Source organism: Lepisosteus platostomus, chromosome 3 (assembly GCF_059453375.1).
Source record: "Lepisosteus platostomus isolate fLepPlt1 chromosome 3, fLepPlt1.hap1, whole genome shotgun sequence".
NCBI classification, from domain to species: domain Eukaryota; kingdom Metazoa; phylum Chordata; class Actinopteri; order Semionotiformes; family Lepisosteidae; genus Lepisosteus; species Lepisosteus platostomus.
The window spans coordinates 2,948,569-2,963,797 of NC_142613.1; the positions used below are offsets into that span (position 1 = coordinate 2,948,569).

Below are 15,229 nucleotides of genomic sequence, written 5' to 3' on the forward strand. Positions count from 1 at the left end.
GGACTTTTTTTTAGCTAGCTGAACGATATAAAGAGCAATGAACTATTTCACCTGTTGCAGTCATAATGCAGGTGCATGGATTAATATATATAGGCATCCATGTCTCTGTGTCTGTGTGACTGCGTCTGTCAAATATTCAGTTTATCAAGCTTTATTGGCATGTCTTTGTTTTCTAGGAAATACAGCTTCATCAAGGTGGGCAGAACTTTTTTAACTCCTTTCTACAAATCATTTACTTAAACTGCTGTAACATACTGTCCTACCTGTTGGTAGGTGTGGTACAGTCGATGACAATATTGGTCCCATAAATCATGGCCTCCTAATAATCCCCATCTATGAATTGGCTTCATTACTCTCTGCTCTCCTCCCCACTGATAGCTGATGTGTGGTGAGCGTTCTGGTGCACTCTGGCTGCCATCGCATCATCCAGGTGGGGCTGCACATTGGTGGTGGTGGAGGGGAGTCCCCATTACCTGTAAAGCGCTTTGAGTGGAGTGTCCAGAAAAGCGCTATATAAGTGTAAGCAATTATTATTATTATTATAAGCTGTAACAGGTTGGTAAAAGCACTGACGATAAGCAGCAAAGCCATCCTATGTTCTACAGAGGGTTTGTAAAGAAGGCTGAGTGCATCTCACCCCCACCATGGTGAATTTACACTCCTCCCCTCTGGGAGACACGTGTAATGGCAAAGTTACAGCCCCCTGCAACCTGACTCTGCAACAATGTAAATATCTCTCTCTCCTGAGCACCGGTTGTCCTGAACACTTTGTGGTTCTTGTATTGTTGTGCTAGAATCTGCCAGAAACCATTTCCCCCAGGGATCTGGAGAGACTTCTTCCTGGACAAAGATGACTGAACTCTGAGAGAGACCCACAGAGAGACAGACACACACCTGGGCTTTAACAAGACACTTTATTAAAAAGATGATATACAGTCCCTCTCCCTAGTACATATTCAAAAGTGGCATGATTTTATATTCAATAACTTCTCTTCGTCCCCAAAACACCTGGTATTATTGGGAGGCGAGACCCAAAGGTCAGAAGTAGCGATAGAAATGCAAGCGTCTCTTCTTTATAATAGTCTTCTCTATCTACACCTTTCAAATTACAATTCAAGTCATTGTGGAAATGTCAAGATCAGCTGCCTGTACCCCTGGAAGTGAACTGTCGGGCCCTCCCACAATCCTGCACAGACCCTTCTCCGCAGCTCTTCCACGCAGAGGCGCCAGTCTGGACACAGGAGTCCGCTGTGGCGCCGCGAGTGGCAGCGTGGACTGAAATCACATGCGCGCACACACACACACCCACACCCCCCCACAGACAGACACACACACACACACCCATCACTCCTCGTGCTCTGCTGGTGAAGCCGAACTCGACTCGGGGCGGTGCCATCGCAAGACCTGCACGCCTCATGGAAATGTCTGTAGGCAAATTCTCAACCGGATGAAAGGGGGAAAAACAAACAAACCAGCCGGCGGTGGAGTGGAGAGAAAGGAGCTGTAGGATGGCGCGGAATGGAACTGCTTGATTAGCCAGCCAGAGGACAGGGTTGTTAAATCGCCATGTATTATACACATACATGGATATTGACAAACACATTACAAGCAGTTATGTATTGCTTTAAAACACTATGCAAACTTCAGTTACCCATCTACTGCACAGGGAGACTAATGATCTCTGAGGAGATGTGAAGGCTGCCTGATCATAATTCTTAATAGTGGGGAGCAGTGGACATCATGGTACTGCGGATCAGCACTTCAGCAGGGCTGGACCGACTGACCAGGTAGAACTGGTTCAGCCTGTGTAAGACAGCCCTCTAGTGGTGAGAAGGAGTAAGGCAGCAGGGGTTGAAGGAACTGCTGGTCATTCCTACGCGTCTGGGGCAGGAACGGACAAGTTCAAGCCTCCAGGGTGGGAGTCTGTCAGGTTTTACAAGTAGAAGAATCACGGATTAGGGACCGGAGGAGAAATCAAAACCACAGGACCCTGTCACTCACCCTCAAGGACATGGGGTGCACATCCCCTGGTCTCGGAGAGGCCCAGGAGTTTACCAGCTCCTCTTAAAATAGGGGGGGCTAATTAACACTTTGAGTTAGTGACTTTTTTATCACTGAAGCTAACGGTTCAGCTGTTCCTGTTCAGCTCAGTCCAGCTCTGATCCTGGAAGGATGCAGGTAAGAAGCTCCCAGTTTTGAAGCCTGAACTCTGACGATTTCCAGAGAGAACTTCAATGGGCTCCACTGGGTCGGAGCTCTGAAGGGAAAGGGCTGGAGATCACGAGCCTGGATGAGCGCTGCTGAGAGTTCAAGCACATAGGCGCCTTCACTGCAGGAACCTGCAGAACTAGGTTTCCCTTTCCGATGAATCAGGCGGGTGGACCATGTAACTACACTGTCGTCTAACCGTTCTGTTCTCTCCTCCGCCCAGCTAACCTGATCAGCCCACCGGGAGCCACGTCGAACCTGGGGCCAGGGCCGTGGGCAGAGCCTGCCTCGCTGGAGTGGGGGGTCAGCTGCTCTGTGGGGTCTCGTATGCTGGTGAAGGATGTGGGGGAGTCACGGGCTGCAGCCGGAGGTAGCCACACTGCTGCCGCCATCATTGCAAAAAGATTGCGCAGGCTGCGTGAGGAGTACCGCACGGGCGAGCGCGCGGACCGCGGCGCTTTGCTGAACGCCCTTCCCTGGCGAGAGGGGTGGCGACGCGTGCCGGGGTCCCTGTGGAGTGCTGGAGCGCTCCGCAGGCCCGCGCCCGACAGGGCACAGTACAAACCCACGCCCAGATCGAAACCAACACAGGGGGGCCCCGATACTATCCCCTTCCGGGGTCACCAGCCGACGCCTATAGGGGGTGCTGTTGAAAACAGAACCCTCCTTGTTCTACTGGACTGCAGAAACTGGCCCGGCTCGCCGGGATCGGCCCAGAAGCAGATTAGCTGCGATTCCACCCAGAACACAAGCCCCAGCACTACTTGTAACCCACTGATGTCAGCGCTAGGTGTGCGGACCTCTGGTCTGTGCGCCGCGAGGAGGCGGGAGTCTCCCCCCCAGGCCACGGCGGTAACAACTGGACTGTTCTGCTTACAGGGGCACAGGGCAGCAGGAAGATACTGGACAAGAAGAAAAAATATTACTTTATAATTTAATGACATAAGACCGGCTTATGCTGGCACCCACAGTGCAGGGTGGCCTGTACGGACGGGAACGTGCCAGGAGCCTCGCGCCCTGCAGCCCCCTCTCCCAGCAGCGGGCGCCATCCATCCCTCCCGCCAGGAAGAGGAAACCACATCCCTGAACGGTCCAGAACAGGCTCTCCTCTCGAACTGCAGAAGGGCAGAGGATTGTACAGTGCATCTCAGTCACTCCTGTCCACAAAGGTTCTGCCACAGTTTCCCCAAGGCTTGTTAGAAGCAGTAGTTCGATTCCTGTTTTTTGGCCGTTGAGCCTAGAAAATACCACACTAGACACGGGTATCAGCTGGCACCCTGTGTCTGAAATAAGGTCATCAACTAATTTATGAAGTCTGCTTCACTGTCAATGATGCATCCTGTACGTATACTGCAGACTCGCTCTTCCAAGCCAGCGAGAGTGAGGAATTACCTGCTGTACCAGGCAGGGGGTCAGGATCACAGCAGAACCCGTTGAGAATCATTTCCTTGTTTCTCGACCGTAACAGATCAGATCCAGCCTTCCTGTACTACCAGTGACCACTGCGGAAGTCCACTACAGTAATGTTGCACGGCAGGTTCGCCCTGGTTTTCCTCCCACACCGATTTACCAAGCTGTCCGTGGGGGATCCTCCCTGGGCCTGACCCCTCCGAGCTGCGTTTCACCGCTCTGGCCCACAGTACCGCCACGCCGTACTGCGGTGGAGCCTCTCGGACGGATCCCGGGAATACCGTGGTCCAGGAAAGCACAGAGCCCACGGCCTTGGCGTGCCTGGTCGCGGTCTGCCCATCGCAGGCGGCTCTCGCCTAGAGAGCGTGCGCGCTCCTGCCGGCGCGGGCGTGTGCTCGTCACACCAGCGTGCCCGGGGGCGGCGGGTCGGCGCCCTGCTCTCGCAGGCTCAGCTCCTGCAGCTGGGATTCCAGGGGCTCCTGGTACAGAGAGAGCTCCAAGGGCCTGGGGGAGAGAGTCAGAGCGCCCGCACTGTAAAACCAGGCTCTCAGAGATGGAGTTGCCCATCAGCAAGAAAGCAGGAAGCGCTGCCAAGCCACAGCCGAGGGCTGGACCGGAACGGCGTCTGTTACCCCGGCGCCCCCTTGTGGGGTACTCACCTGCCCTGCAGCGGATGCCCGTGGAAGGTGGCGGACTGCGGCAGCTGGGTGCTGTGGCACTGGGGGTACGTCGGTTCCGGGGCGCAGGGCTGGAGGGCGTGGCCGTGCCCGGGAGCGGCCCTCCTGTTGCGGGGCGGCGCGGGGGGGTGGCCCAGGGCGTTCCTCAGGTACCAGTCTCGGAGCCCCTCCAGCGCCAGGGCCTTGTGCAGGGAGCGGGTGGCGTCCTCGGGCGGGTGGGGAAGTGGCCTCCGGGGCGGGGGCTCGGAGATGTAGGGGTAGGGGTAGGGGGCGCCGGGGGAGGCAGAGGCCGAGGGGTAGGGGGCGCTCAGGACCGTGGGAGACTCGGAGAAGGTGGAGAGCAGGAGGGTCTCCTGCTGGGGCTGCTGCAGCGGGATGAAGGGGCCGCAGGACTTGGTCCGCGTCACCCTGACTCTCCGCGGCTCGCCGGGCTTGCCCCGCAGCATCAGGGGGCTGCCCGGGCCGTAGGGGGCGCCAGCGGAGCTGGGGATGACCTCTGCCCTCCAGGGTCGCGTACTCCCCACTCCCTGGAGCTGCTGCTGCTGCTGCTGCTGCTGCTGCTTCTCCCAGATATAGTCCAGCAGGATTTCATTGTAGCCGCCCCCTCCTCCCCCGCGCCCCCCCACCGACACCCTCACCCGGCCCAGCTCCAGGTGGCCGTTGGCGTGGGCGTGGGCGTGGCGCTCCGGGCTGCCCCGGTATGGCTGCCGCAGCTTGCCGTCGGTCAGCGTCTCCGAGCTCTTGTAGGGCCCCCCCCTCGAGGGCATCCCCCCCACGCCCGCCCCGCCCCCAGCTCTCCCCCCGGCCGCCGGCCCCCCCGCCTCCGGGGCGCCCGAGCGGTCCAGAAGGGCCTCCGAGCTGTTGCTGCGCCGCGTGCGGGCGCTGTACGGGCAGCCTCCCCGGTCGAAGGACCCCTCCGGTGGCGGTGGTGGCGGCAGCGGCGGCCTGGGTCCATCGGGGCTGTCCAGCCACTGCCTGCCGCCCACTCCTCCACCCGACACCTCCGGCCTGGGGAGAGCGAAGAGCAGGAGTTACGGCCTTCACCGTCTTCCTCCTGGTGGGCACGATGCCATATAGCCTGATGCACACCACAGCTCACCACAGCTCACTACAGCTCACTACAGCTCACTACAGCTCACTACAGCTCACTACAGCTCACTACAGCTCACTACAGCTCACTACAGCTCACTACAGGGCTCACCTGGGAATTAGGCTGTGCTGGAGCAATTTACAGGCTCTAAGACAACGAAGTTTATTGTGGAGACTGTATGAACGTTGACGAAACATTGAAACGGCGGATAATATATAGTGTAACTGGGAATTCAGGGTCACACGTAGGTCAGCTTTTGAAAACGTTCCTTTTTTTGGTTTCTGGGGAGCTCTACTCCAGTAATGGACTGGGTTTGGTCTAGATGAGATCTATGTTCAACTACTCTTACAACATTCTGCAGGGGCACTATCGAGAGTGTGCTCACGTATAGGATTACCGTGTGGTTTGGCACCAGAAAGGTGTCACAGGGGGTGATCAGGTCAGCCAGCTCCCCTCTGCTGTGGACATTTTTTACAATGCGCTGTCTCAGGAAGGCTGGGAGTATCGCTAAGGATAACGATCATCTCGTTTCTCACTTTCTCTCCCCTACCCTCTGGTAAGCGTTATAGGAGCATCAGGGCTCGTAGCTCCAGATTCAGAGACGGCTTCTTCCCGCAGGCTGTCAGATTACTGAGCTCTACCCCCACCACTGGCTCCCACTGACGTTTCTTTTTTCACACACTGCTTGTGCCGAGTTTGAAGTTGTGTTATTTAACTTTGTTGTTGTTGTTGTTGCTGCTGTTCTGTTTAAGTTTGGCGTTTCCTTAATGTCTCTGTATTGTTGTGCACATGAAATAAATAAGCATTTCCATCGCCCTGGTGCCTACGACAAACTGAAATCAACTGAACTGACACCCTCCGCGTGCGCCGGGACCGCGGCCGCAGTTCCTGGGAACTCCAGCAGGGGGAGACGGGCGCTCACCTGCCCTGGGCCGGGTGCGGGGCGTTGCGGCTCAGGAGGGGCGTGGCGGGCACGCTGCGGCCCTCCACGTTGGACACGCTGCGCGGGAGCGAGCAGCCGGGGCTGAGGACAGAGAGAGAGAGAGAGAGAGAGCGTGACCAGAGGGCACAGAGAGGAGAGGGGGCAGAGGGGCTGAGGAAGAGGAAGAGGAGGGGGAGCGCACCTGGAGGAGCTGGCCACCGAGTTCCGGCGGGTCTTCATCTCGTAGTAGATCTCCACGGGCGACAGCTTGCGGGTCAGCCCCCCCTTGGGGCTCCCGGGCGCCAGCCGGGACCGAGGAGGGGGAGACAGGCGCTCCAGGGCTGCTCCGGGCGGGGGCTGCCTCATCCCGGAGGGAGCTTCCTCTGGGGGACAGGGTGCAGGGAAGAGAGTTCAGGAACGCCCTCCCGTCGCCTACCGGCGAGCGTGACGAATCTTGCTCATACGGGAGCCGTGTCACCCTCTGTCCCTGGCGACGGGCCGGGTGCTGGCCTTCACCTCGGGCACTGAATCGCCGAGGGCGACGAGGGCTCTGAAGGGCCGCTAGGCTCCCAACAGCACCGCCCCGCAGGCTGCAGCGTGCACGAACTTCTGATGTTCTTGCACAGCTCATCGTTACTCCATCATTTACCACCGGTGCGTGTTCAGGATGGCTTGTTGAGTGCATTAAGTGGATGCCCTCTGCTATTGGCTTCGCTGTGCAGCGCATCTGTATTGTGCGAGCTCACCGAACCAAATTCCACGCAGCTGGTTGTTATGGCAATAAAGTATCGAACTGAACTGGATTTTGAGACGGAGTCTCCCGTCTGCTGCACTTACAGTTTCGTGTCTGGGTGAATGTATGAGATCTCCGGGTGCTTCAGTGTAACGGGCTGCCTCCCTCTGCCCGGCCCCCTCGCGTACTCACCACTGTCGTGACCGGTGGAGTCCGACATGGAGCTGCTCTCCGACTTCACCGCTTCATCTGGGGGAGAGAAGAGCACAACACTGAGCTCCCGCCTCACTGCAAACCCCGCAGCCTGCGGGCTCATCAGGTTAATCTGACCCTGTCCGAACTGGGAGAACAGACGCGGAAAGACCGGCAAAGAGGCGATCAAGGCACAGAAGAAAGGACGCCGTGCTGTTGGGCTTGAAGGTCCTCAAATCCAAACACGTCCTTCACTGAGGCCTCTAAGACAGTACTGCAAGTCAAGAACCAACGCTTGTCAGAACCGAAGAGACGCGCTCACCGAGCGGGCACGCAGGTTCGAGCCCAGATGTGTCCTGCCCTCCCAGATCCGGTACCTCAAGGTTCATTTTGAAAATCTGGTTAATTAGCCAACCTGTTAATTGTCCCCCTGTGCTTGCGGACGTGCACGACTTGACGTCACCGTTTTGCACAAGGGGTTTCTGGGATAAGTCCCGGGTTGCAGTGACCTGTGCAGCTTTCCGATAATCAATCGATGGATAATCGTACCGTCCAACAGGTCCAACATGCTGCTCGCTGAAGCCGATACCCTGGCTCTTTCAAACAGCGGGGATGAGCTGAATGGTCTCCTCTCAGTTGTAACCTTATTCGTTTTCTTATGAATGAGATAACTACACCTGCTTCAATTCCATTGGCACAGCCATTTCAAAAGCACTCTGCAGTCCTCAGAAAGTACTGCCTCCCGGACATGTCCTGAACCAACAGAACCTGCCACGGGCAGGAGACTGGAAGAGCTTGGAATTGCCTCTGCAACAGAGAAGCGGGCATCTTTACACAAAGAGCAGCAGGAGTGTGGAACAAAGCTGCCCAGCCATGGTGTTAAAGCCGGTACCCTGATGCTTTTAAAAAAAAAACAGGATGAGACCCTTGGATCAGTTAGCTATTATCAAACTGAACTGCAGAGGCCAAATGGCTTCCTCTTAATCGTAACTTTGTGCATGTTCAAACTTTAACAGCTTTAAAGGAGTATCTTTATTACTGTATCTACAATGATCCTCAAAAAATTAAGGTTATTTGCAAAATTAGCAGCTTTCGGTGGAATCGACAGTACGACCTCGGACGCCCTGTGTTGGGGAAGCCAACTGTCCCCCTGCGCTACACTCTCATCACCACCAGAGGGCGCTACAGCCCTGGCCACACAAGAAACTAAATCGCAGGGCCACTCCTCTTGACTGTATTTAAGGCATCTACCTGCAGTTCAAGCTGTAACGACCCTTCTCCGTTTAAGCACAGCTATGTTCACTGACGGAGAAAGGAGCAGCTCACAAGGAGCTTTGAAAAGGATGGCGTTCTGCCTTTTCGGATGCTGCAGCCCGTTTCCTAAAAAAAGCTCAGGGAAAAGTCCCCGGTGTAAAATGGAGAAAAAAAACCGCTCCCCTAGGCCTCGTAAAACAAAATTCTGGCAACTGCAATCATTAAGACTGGGTCAACACCGCAATCAGAAGCCTTTCCCACCACACATCAGTGCACAGACTCACTGAACAGGCCCGAGCCGCACTCCAATTAGCTTCCTAATTAAAAAACACACTGATTCAACATCTGTTCAAAGGTGAGGAGATCAGACCTCGTCGCTTCCATTTTTAATTTGGTCGAGTACGTTCAGGATACTGCAATAAGGGGGGAAACTCCTGAGGCTTGGAGCAGCTCCGTAGTGCCATTTTCCCTGCACTGCCTGGAGAGAAGAGCTGCTCGTTTCCAGCTCTTAAAAAACCTCGGCCCCATCGCTTCGCTGGCAGGGCGGGCCGAGCCCGACCGGCAGAAGTCCGCCCCCTTCGCGACCCCTGACCCCGGACTGCCGCCGTGCTGCCACAGCGAGAGAACCCGCCCCCCTTCCCAGCTCTCCGGGAAGAAGGTGCGCAGGGGGTCTCGCTCACAGCCCGCGCTGGGGCGATGCCGGAGAGGCGGGGCCGAGCTGAGCCCCGTGCTCCTCTTTCAGCCCCCTGCCTCGCACCGCCGGCAAGAACTGCTCTCACTCTGCAGCCGCGGGGACGGACGGACGGCGGCAGGGAGAGCCCGAAGCGATGCCGAGGCCCGCGGCGCCAGCTCCGTCAGACGCCCCTGAGTCCTCGGCGCCGGGCCCCGCCAGGCCAGGAGGGGAGTGGCGAGTGTACGGGTTCGAGAAGAGCGGGCCGTAACTGCTGCAGCGCCACACGGCGGCGGGGCACGATCCCGCTGCCGTCACGGCATCTCCAGTTTGCTTTCCCACCCCGTCACCTCTGGAATAATGCGTGGAAGAGCCCCCCCCCCACTCACGTTTCCCCTCTGGCACTTTCCCAGCTTCCTCTCCCTGGAAGCCGGCAGGGAAGAGCTGCTCACTGCGCCCCACTGCCCCACCCCCCCCCCCCCCGCAGACACGCCCTTCCTCCTTCCCACGGCCTGGCCGGGACCCCCTCCCCTCTCGCCCCTCACCCCCCCGTGCCGCTGTCTCAGCGCCGGTGGGGAAAGAGGCCTGGGTGTCTGATCTCGTGCACGAGTGTCACCTCACGACTGCGTCACTGCAGCAGTGGGTGCCGTGAGCCCGAGAAACTGCGCACCACAGCACAGACTCACACCCAGGATAAACAAGTCCTCACTGCACACCTGTACCACGCCCATCCCCGAGTCCGGGCCCCACCCCCGTGCCGTACCTGTCAGCGCGAGGCAGCTCCGGCCTGCGGCTCTCTTATTCTGCAGAGGCAGCTGCTCGGCGTCCATCGGCCTGCGGAGGGCGCCACTGAGCACCGGCTTCTTCTTCCTGCGGGGCTCCGAGCCGGGGTCCCCTGAGCCAGCCAGCCGGTGGGGTACCCCCCCCTCCTGAACACGACACGGCACCGTCACCCTCCATCTTCCCCAAACACCACCGTCAACATCATCATCATCATCATCATCAATGCCTCCGCGAGGCAGGAGCACGAGCCAGAGCTGCCCTGACCAGCAACGGCCCATCAGGGCAACAGCAGCACCGCGATGCCAGAGTTCGCTCGGTATCAAAATTCCTCAGCTGGGAACGCAGCAGAGAAACGTGCGCTCCGAACGGCGCGGCTGGAAACCAGACTCCGATTCCAACCGGCATCCCAGCTCCGTAATCTAATTTGCACCCCGGCATGTGTTTCACAGCTCCGCCAAGCCGTGCGATTTTAATTAAACTGAGGGGGCGGGGGGGTGAACCGCCAATCTCTCGTGCATCACAGACACCGACTGCGACTATTAAAACTGTGGCGAAGGCCAGCGGTTATTGCTTTTACCCAGGAGCCACTGGGGCCGTGCCCCACGCCCTGCGTCTCCCTCCCCCCTGCAGCAGGGAGGGCGAAGAGGGCCTCTGTGCCCTTGGGTCCTTGGTATCACAGCAACAGCCCCTTTACAGACCCTACTTAATATTCCCTTAATATTGACCTGGAGTGAACCGGGGTCCAGTGCTGATCGGGGTGTTTGAAGCCAGTCCCAAGTGTACAAGAGCCCCCCACCACCCCCCCCCCCCCTCCAGAGGGCAGAGTGGGTACTCCTTTCTGCTGCTGGGGATGACCAGAGAGCAACGGGCATGTTTGCACTCCCCCTCCCCCAGTCCATAGTGGAACGTTCCACTCACCTCTCCTTTGATGCTGACAGAGGCAGGGGCGGAGCCTCGGTGGGCCGCTCCCACTCTGCGCCGGACGAGGGGGGGTCTTTCTCCAGCCTCCAGGGGATACTCACCCGGCAGCTCTCCTGTCAGCTCCTGCACACGGGCGGACCGTGTCAAAAAGGAAAAGAACGAGGCTTTTTGTTTTGTTTTTGTTTTTTTTTTAAAAAAAAGAGGAAATGCACTGCCGGAAGAAGTGTGCACTGAAAAAGGGGACAGACTCACGGCCTCCTGCAGACAGATTCGCCTCAGTTCTCCCAGTCGGCTGTTCAGGGTGCTCTGCAGGCTCCGCCTCCTCTCCTGCAGCTCCGCTATTCGCTCTGCCAGGTGCTTACCGCCCTGTTCACTGAGCTGAGAGTCTACAGACGCACAATAACACACACTGCTTAAGACAGACAGACAGACAGACAGACAGACAGACAGACAGACAGACAGACAGACAGACAGACAGACAGACAGACAGACAGACAGACAGACAGACAGACAGACAGACAGACAGACACTGCTTACTGCGCTGGGCGTCCACACACACACACACACACACACACACACACACACACACACACACACACACACACACACTGCTTACTGCCCTGTTCACTGAGCTGGGCGTCTACACACACACAATAACACACACTGCTTACGGCCCTGTTCACTGAGCTGGGAGTCTACACACACACACACAATAACACACACTGCTTACTGCCCTGTTCACTGAGCTGGGAGTCTACACACACACACACACAATAACACACACTGCTTACTGCCCTGTTCACTGAGCTGGGAGTCTACACACACACACACACACACACAATAACACACACTGCTTACTGCCCTGTTCACTGAGCTGGGAGTCTACACACACACACACACAATAACACACACTGCTTACTGCCCTGTTCACTGAGCTGGGAGTCTACACACACACACACACACACACAATAACACACACTGCTTACGGCCCTGTTCACTGAGCTGGGAGTCTACACACACACACACACACACACACAATAACACACACTGCTTACTGCCCTGTTCACTGAGCTGGGAGTCCACACACACACACACACACAATAACACACACTGCTTACGGCCCTGTTCACTGAGCTGGGAGTCTACACACACACACACACACACACACTGCTTACGGCCCTGTTCACTGAGCTGGGAGTCTACACACACACACACAATAACACACACTGCTTACGGCCCTGTTCACTGAGCTGGGAGTCCACACACACACACACAATAACACACACTGCTTACGGCCCTGTTCACTGAGCTGGGAGTCTACACACACACACACTGCTTACGGCCCTGTTCACTGAGCTGGGCGTCTACACACACACACACAATAACACACACTGCTTACGGCCCTGTTCACTGAGCTGGGCGTCTACACACACACACTGCTTACGGCCCTGTTCACTGAGCTGGGAGTCTACACACACACACACACACACAATAACACACACTGCTTACGGCCCTGTTCACTGAGCTGGGAGTCCACACACACACACACACAATAACACACACTGCTTACTGCCCTGTTCACTGAGCTGGGAGTCCACACACACACACACAATAACACACACTGCTTACGGCCCTGTTCACTGAGCTGGGAGTCTACACACACACACACACAATAACACACACTGCTTACGGCCCTGTTCACTGAGCTGGGAGTCCACACACACACACACACACACACACACACACACACACACACACACACACACACACACACACACACACACACACAGCTTACTGCCCTGTTCACTGAGCTGGGAGTCTACACACACACACACTTATGATTTCATCATGCAAGTCAGGGTTTTACTGCAGTAGGCAGTGGTTGCCATGATTTACCACAGTGAATGTGTGGTGCTGCTTTGTAAGGCAACAAAGGTACCATCACATCGTTTACTGCACTGACTTGTGATTAGAATAAGAGGCACAGGGTCACACTCAACATGGCTGCACATCCTGCTGTAACGACCTCTGTCCCTACTGCCATCTTGCTCATTCTACAGGTCCCCTGCAACCTACCTGGGGCCCCCAGGCCCATGCTGGTGATGAGGTGCCCTTTGACCTCCATGTCACGTGACACCCGAGAGGCCCTGCCACTCTCGCCGCCAGCCAATCGGACGCTCACCTGCAGAGGGAGGGAGGGGCAAGCTTAAGAGAGCAGGGATGTCTGTGCCGTTCCGGCGCTTGAACACACTGCAGCCTCCAGGGGGAGCTCTCTCACACAGGAGAGACGCCTGCCCCATTAACGAACATGAAGCAGACAGCCTGGCAAATGACTACTCATTGATGATAAGCACAAGTACTCCTCACTTAACACCTGCCTGCGCGACGTCTTTCCGCACGAATCGACTCCTTGCTTAAGGAGCACTTTTCCCACAACGCTGCCGAGGTGGACGAGCGGCGAGTCAGAGTTCGTCGAGGCCAGAAGGGCTGAACGTCTGTCTCGGGGCTTTGCTGACTGTCGAGCCAGACAGTCGTGATTGGGAGCAGTTTGACTGCATCTTTAATTGCAGGCTGCACAGCATTATCCCTGAGCGCGAGGAGCACGCACGCACGCACACACGCTCTGCTGAGGAAAAGCCCCAACGCTGGAGGAGAACCTTGTAATCCCAGAGTACAGAGTAAGGTGCAGGAATCTGCGATATCACCCCTGCTGTGAATCGGACCGAGTCAACAAGTACCCTTCAAGGTCAGCCATGCGTCATCGTCGTCGTCACACCGTGTTACAGGATGTGTGCTGTTCGATCAGGCCATCTCTGTTACCCGGAGACCTGCCGACGTGAACACGCCTAAAGGCTGTCAACCACAAGCGGATAAATACCCCGAACACTCACGCTGGTAACACACAAACACACGCGGGCATGCTGGCACTTGTGCACACGCAAGCACACACTGCACGTGACCGTAACAGCACCAGAGTGAAACCCATGTGTGAACTGACAGCCAAGGACGAAACCCTGGCCTCTTCTGTTATTTTTAATGGTAACACTGTTCCAGCAATAAACATTTTCACATGAAACGCGTGTTTCCGGGAATGGGGCTCTGGTGTTGTGGGAAGGATTCCTGGGATTTAATTACTGGTTTAATTCCTGTGGAAGCCCCTTTCTCTCCCTGCAGTGCAGAGATGCCCGGATGCAAAGCTGCCCCCCTCTCCCGAGGGAAGAGTCTCTTTACCACGGGATACAGAGGCGCAGGATAACTGGTGTGGAGGAGTTCAAAACGTCAGGTTATTGCGCCATGAAGCAAGACTTAAGGAAAAGTTCTGAGGTGAAGAAACTAAGGAAGTTTTGTGCTGGACTAGGAACACATTCCTTGCTGCTCTCATCGGGTTTTTCCCCACTTTCTTCCCACAAAGTGCCGAGTGAACAACACAGGCTCAAGAGACGTCAGTCGCTCCTGGTCGATGGCACCCCCGCTGCCTCCCGTGTAACTCTGAAGCCGCTCCCCGCCCCCGCTTACCTTGCAGTAGAGGTCATGAGTACCGCAGTGGTTTGGGCTTGTGGCCATTCAGTACTGCGCGCGCCTGCAGGCCGCTGCAACGCCACCGACTCCCAGCGGGTGGCGCCACTGTGCTGGGGCTCCCCAGTCTCCTGCAGCAAGGTCCTGCGGGACGACAGCAAGCAGAGATCTCAGAGCCAGAACCTCAACCCAGGGTCGCCAACGCTCGTGTCCAGACCCCTCCGCCACCCGACACCGACAGGAGCAGCTGCCTGCGCCCCTTCCCAGAATTCCCCAACACTGATCCGCACAGTAATTCGCTCTCCTCTGGTTTCACCCGGTTTCCCGGAGGTCACTTGGTCTTTGTAATTAGACGAAGTTGACAAACGAGAGGCCACCCGTCAACACATCAAGCCTGTTTGGTAGTTGAATTAGTCCGACGAGCTCATCCAGTCATTTCTCGAAAGAAGCCAGGCTTAACATGGCTGGTTCGCTTGCTCCACACTCCTACAACCCTTTGCGTAAAGACGTGCCTCCCCTTCTTGGTCCCGAGGGTTGCATACAGCTGAGACTGGAAAGATGCCAGGGTTTTGGCTTCAACAACATGGCTGGGCAGTGTGTTCCAAACTCCCACAACCCTCTAGTTCCGACATGCTTTTGATCTGCTTAAGCTCCACAGACTTTTATAATAATACTACATTTAGGGCTTCTGGTTTTCGATGCTTATTTTCAAGCTGCACTCCTCCCTTCGAACTGCAATTACAGCTTTTTCAGCCATTTCTGTTCCTAATTAGGAGAAAAACCTGCAGCCGTGGCCTGTGCCTTAGATCATTTTCAAAACTCGTTAAAAACCTCAACTCAGTGATTCAGACAT

The 15,229-nt window shown here is 56.4% G+C and overlaps 1 protein-coding gene across 7 annotated transcripts in view; it reads right to left on the reverse strand.

The window, feature by feature from the left end:
- Positions 1-895: 895 nt before the first annotated feature.
- The window catches only part of ccdc120a (coiled-coil domain containing 120a), a 54,573-nt gene continuing 40,239 nt past the window's right edge, over positions 896-15,229 (reverse strand). For all 7 annotated transcript variants that reach the window (XM_088623848.1, XM_088623849.1, XM_088623847.1 and 4 more), the window contains 10 exons: positions 14,377-14,520; positions 12,937-13,042; positions 11,113-11,246; positions 10,858-10,983; positions 9,920-10,085; positions 7,233-7,289; positions 6,510-6,690; positions 6,308-6,409; positions 4,278-5,303; positions 896-4,122 (listed from right to left, as the gene is read on the reverse strand). In XM_088623848.1, the coding sequence (XP_088479974.1) occupies positions 4,017-4,122; positions 4,278-5,303; positions 6,308-6,409; positions 6,510-6,690; positions 7,233-7,289; positions 9,920-10,085; positions 10,858-10,983; positions 11,113-11,246; positions 12,937-13,042; positions 14,377-14,424 (2,052 nt within the window). In that variant the 5' untranslated portion in view covers positions 14,425-14,520 and the 3' untranslated portion in view covers positions 896-4,016. The remainder of the gene's footprint in view (positions 4,123-4,277; positions 5,304-6,307; positions 6,410-6,509; positions 6,691-7,232; positions 7,290-9,919; positions 10,086-10,857; positions 10,984-11,112; positions 11,247-12,936; positions 13,043-14,376; positions 14,521-15,229) is intronic.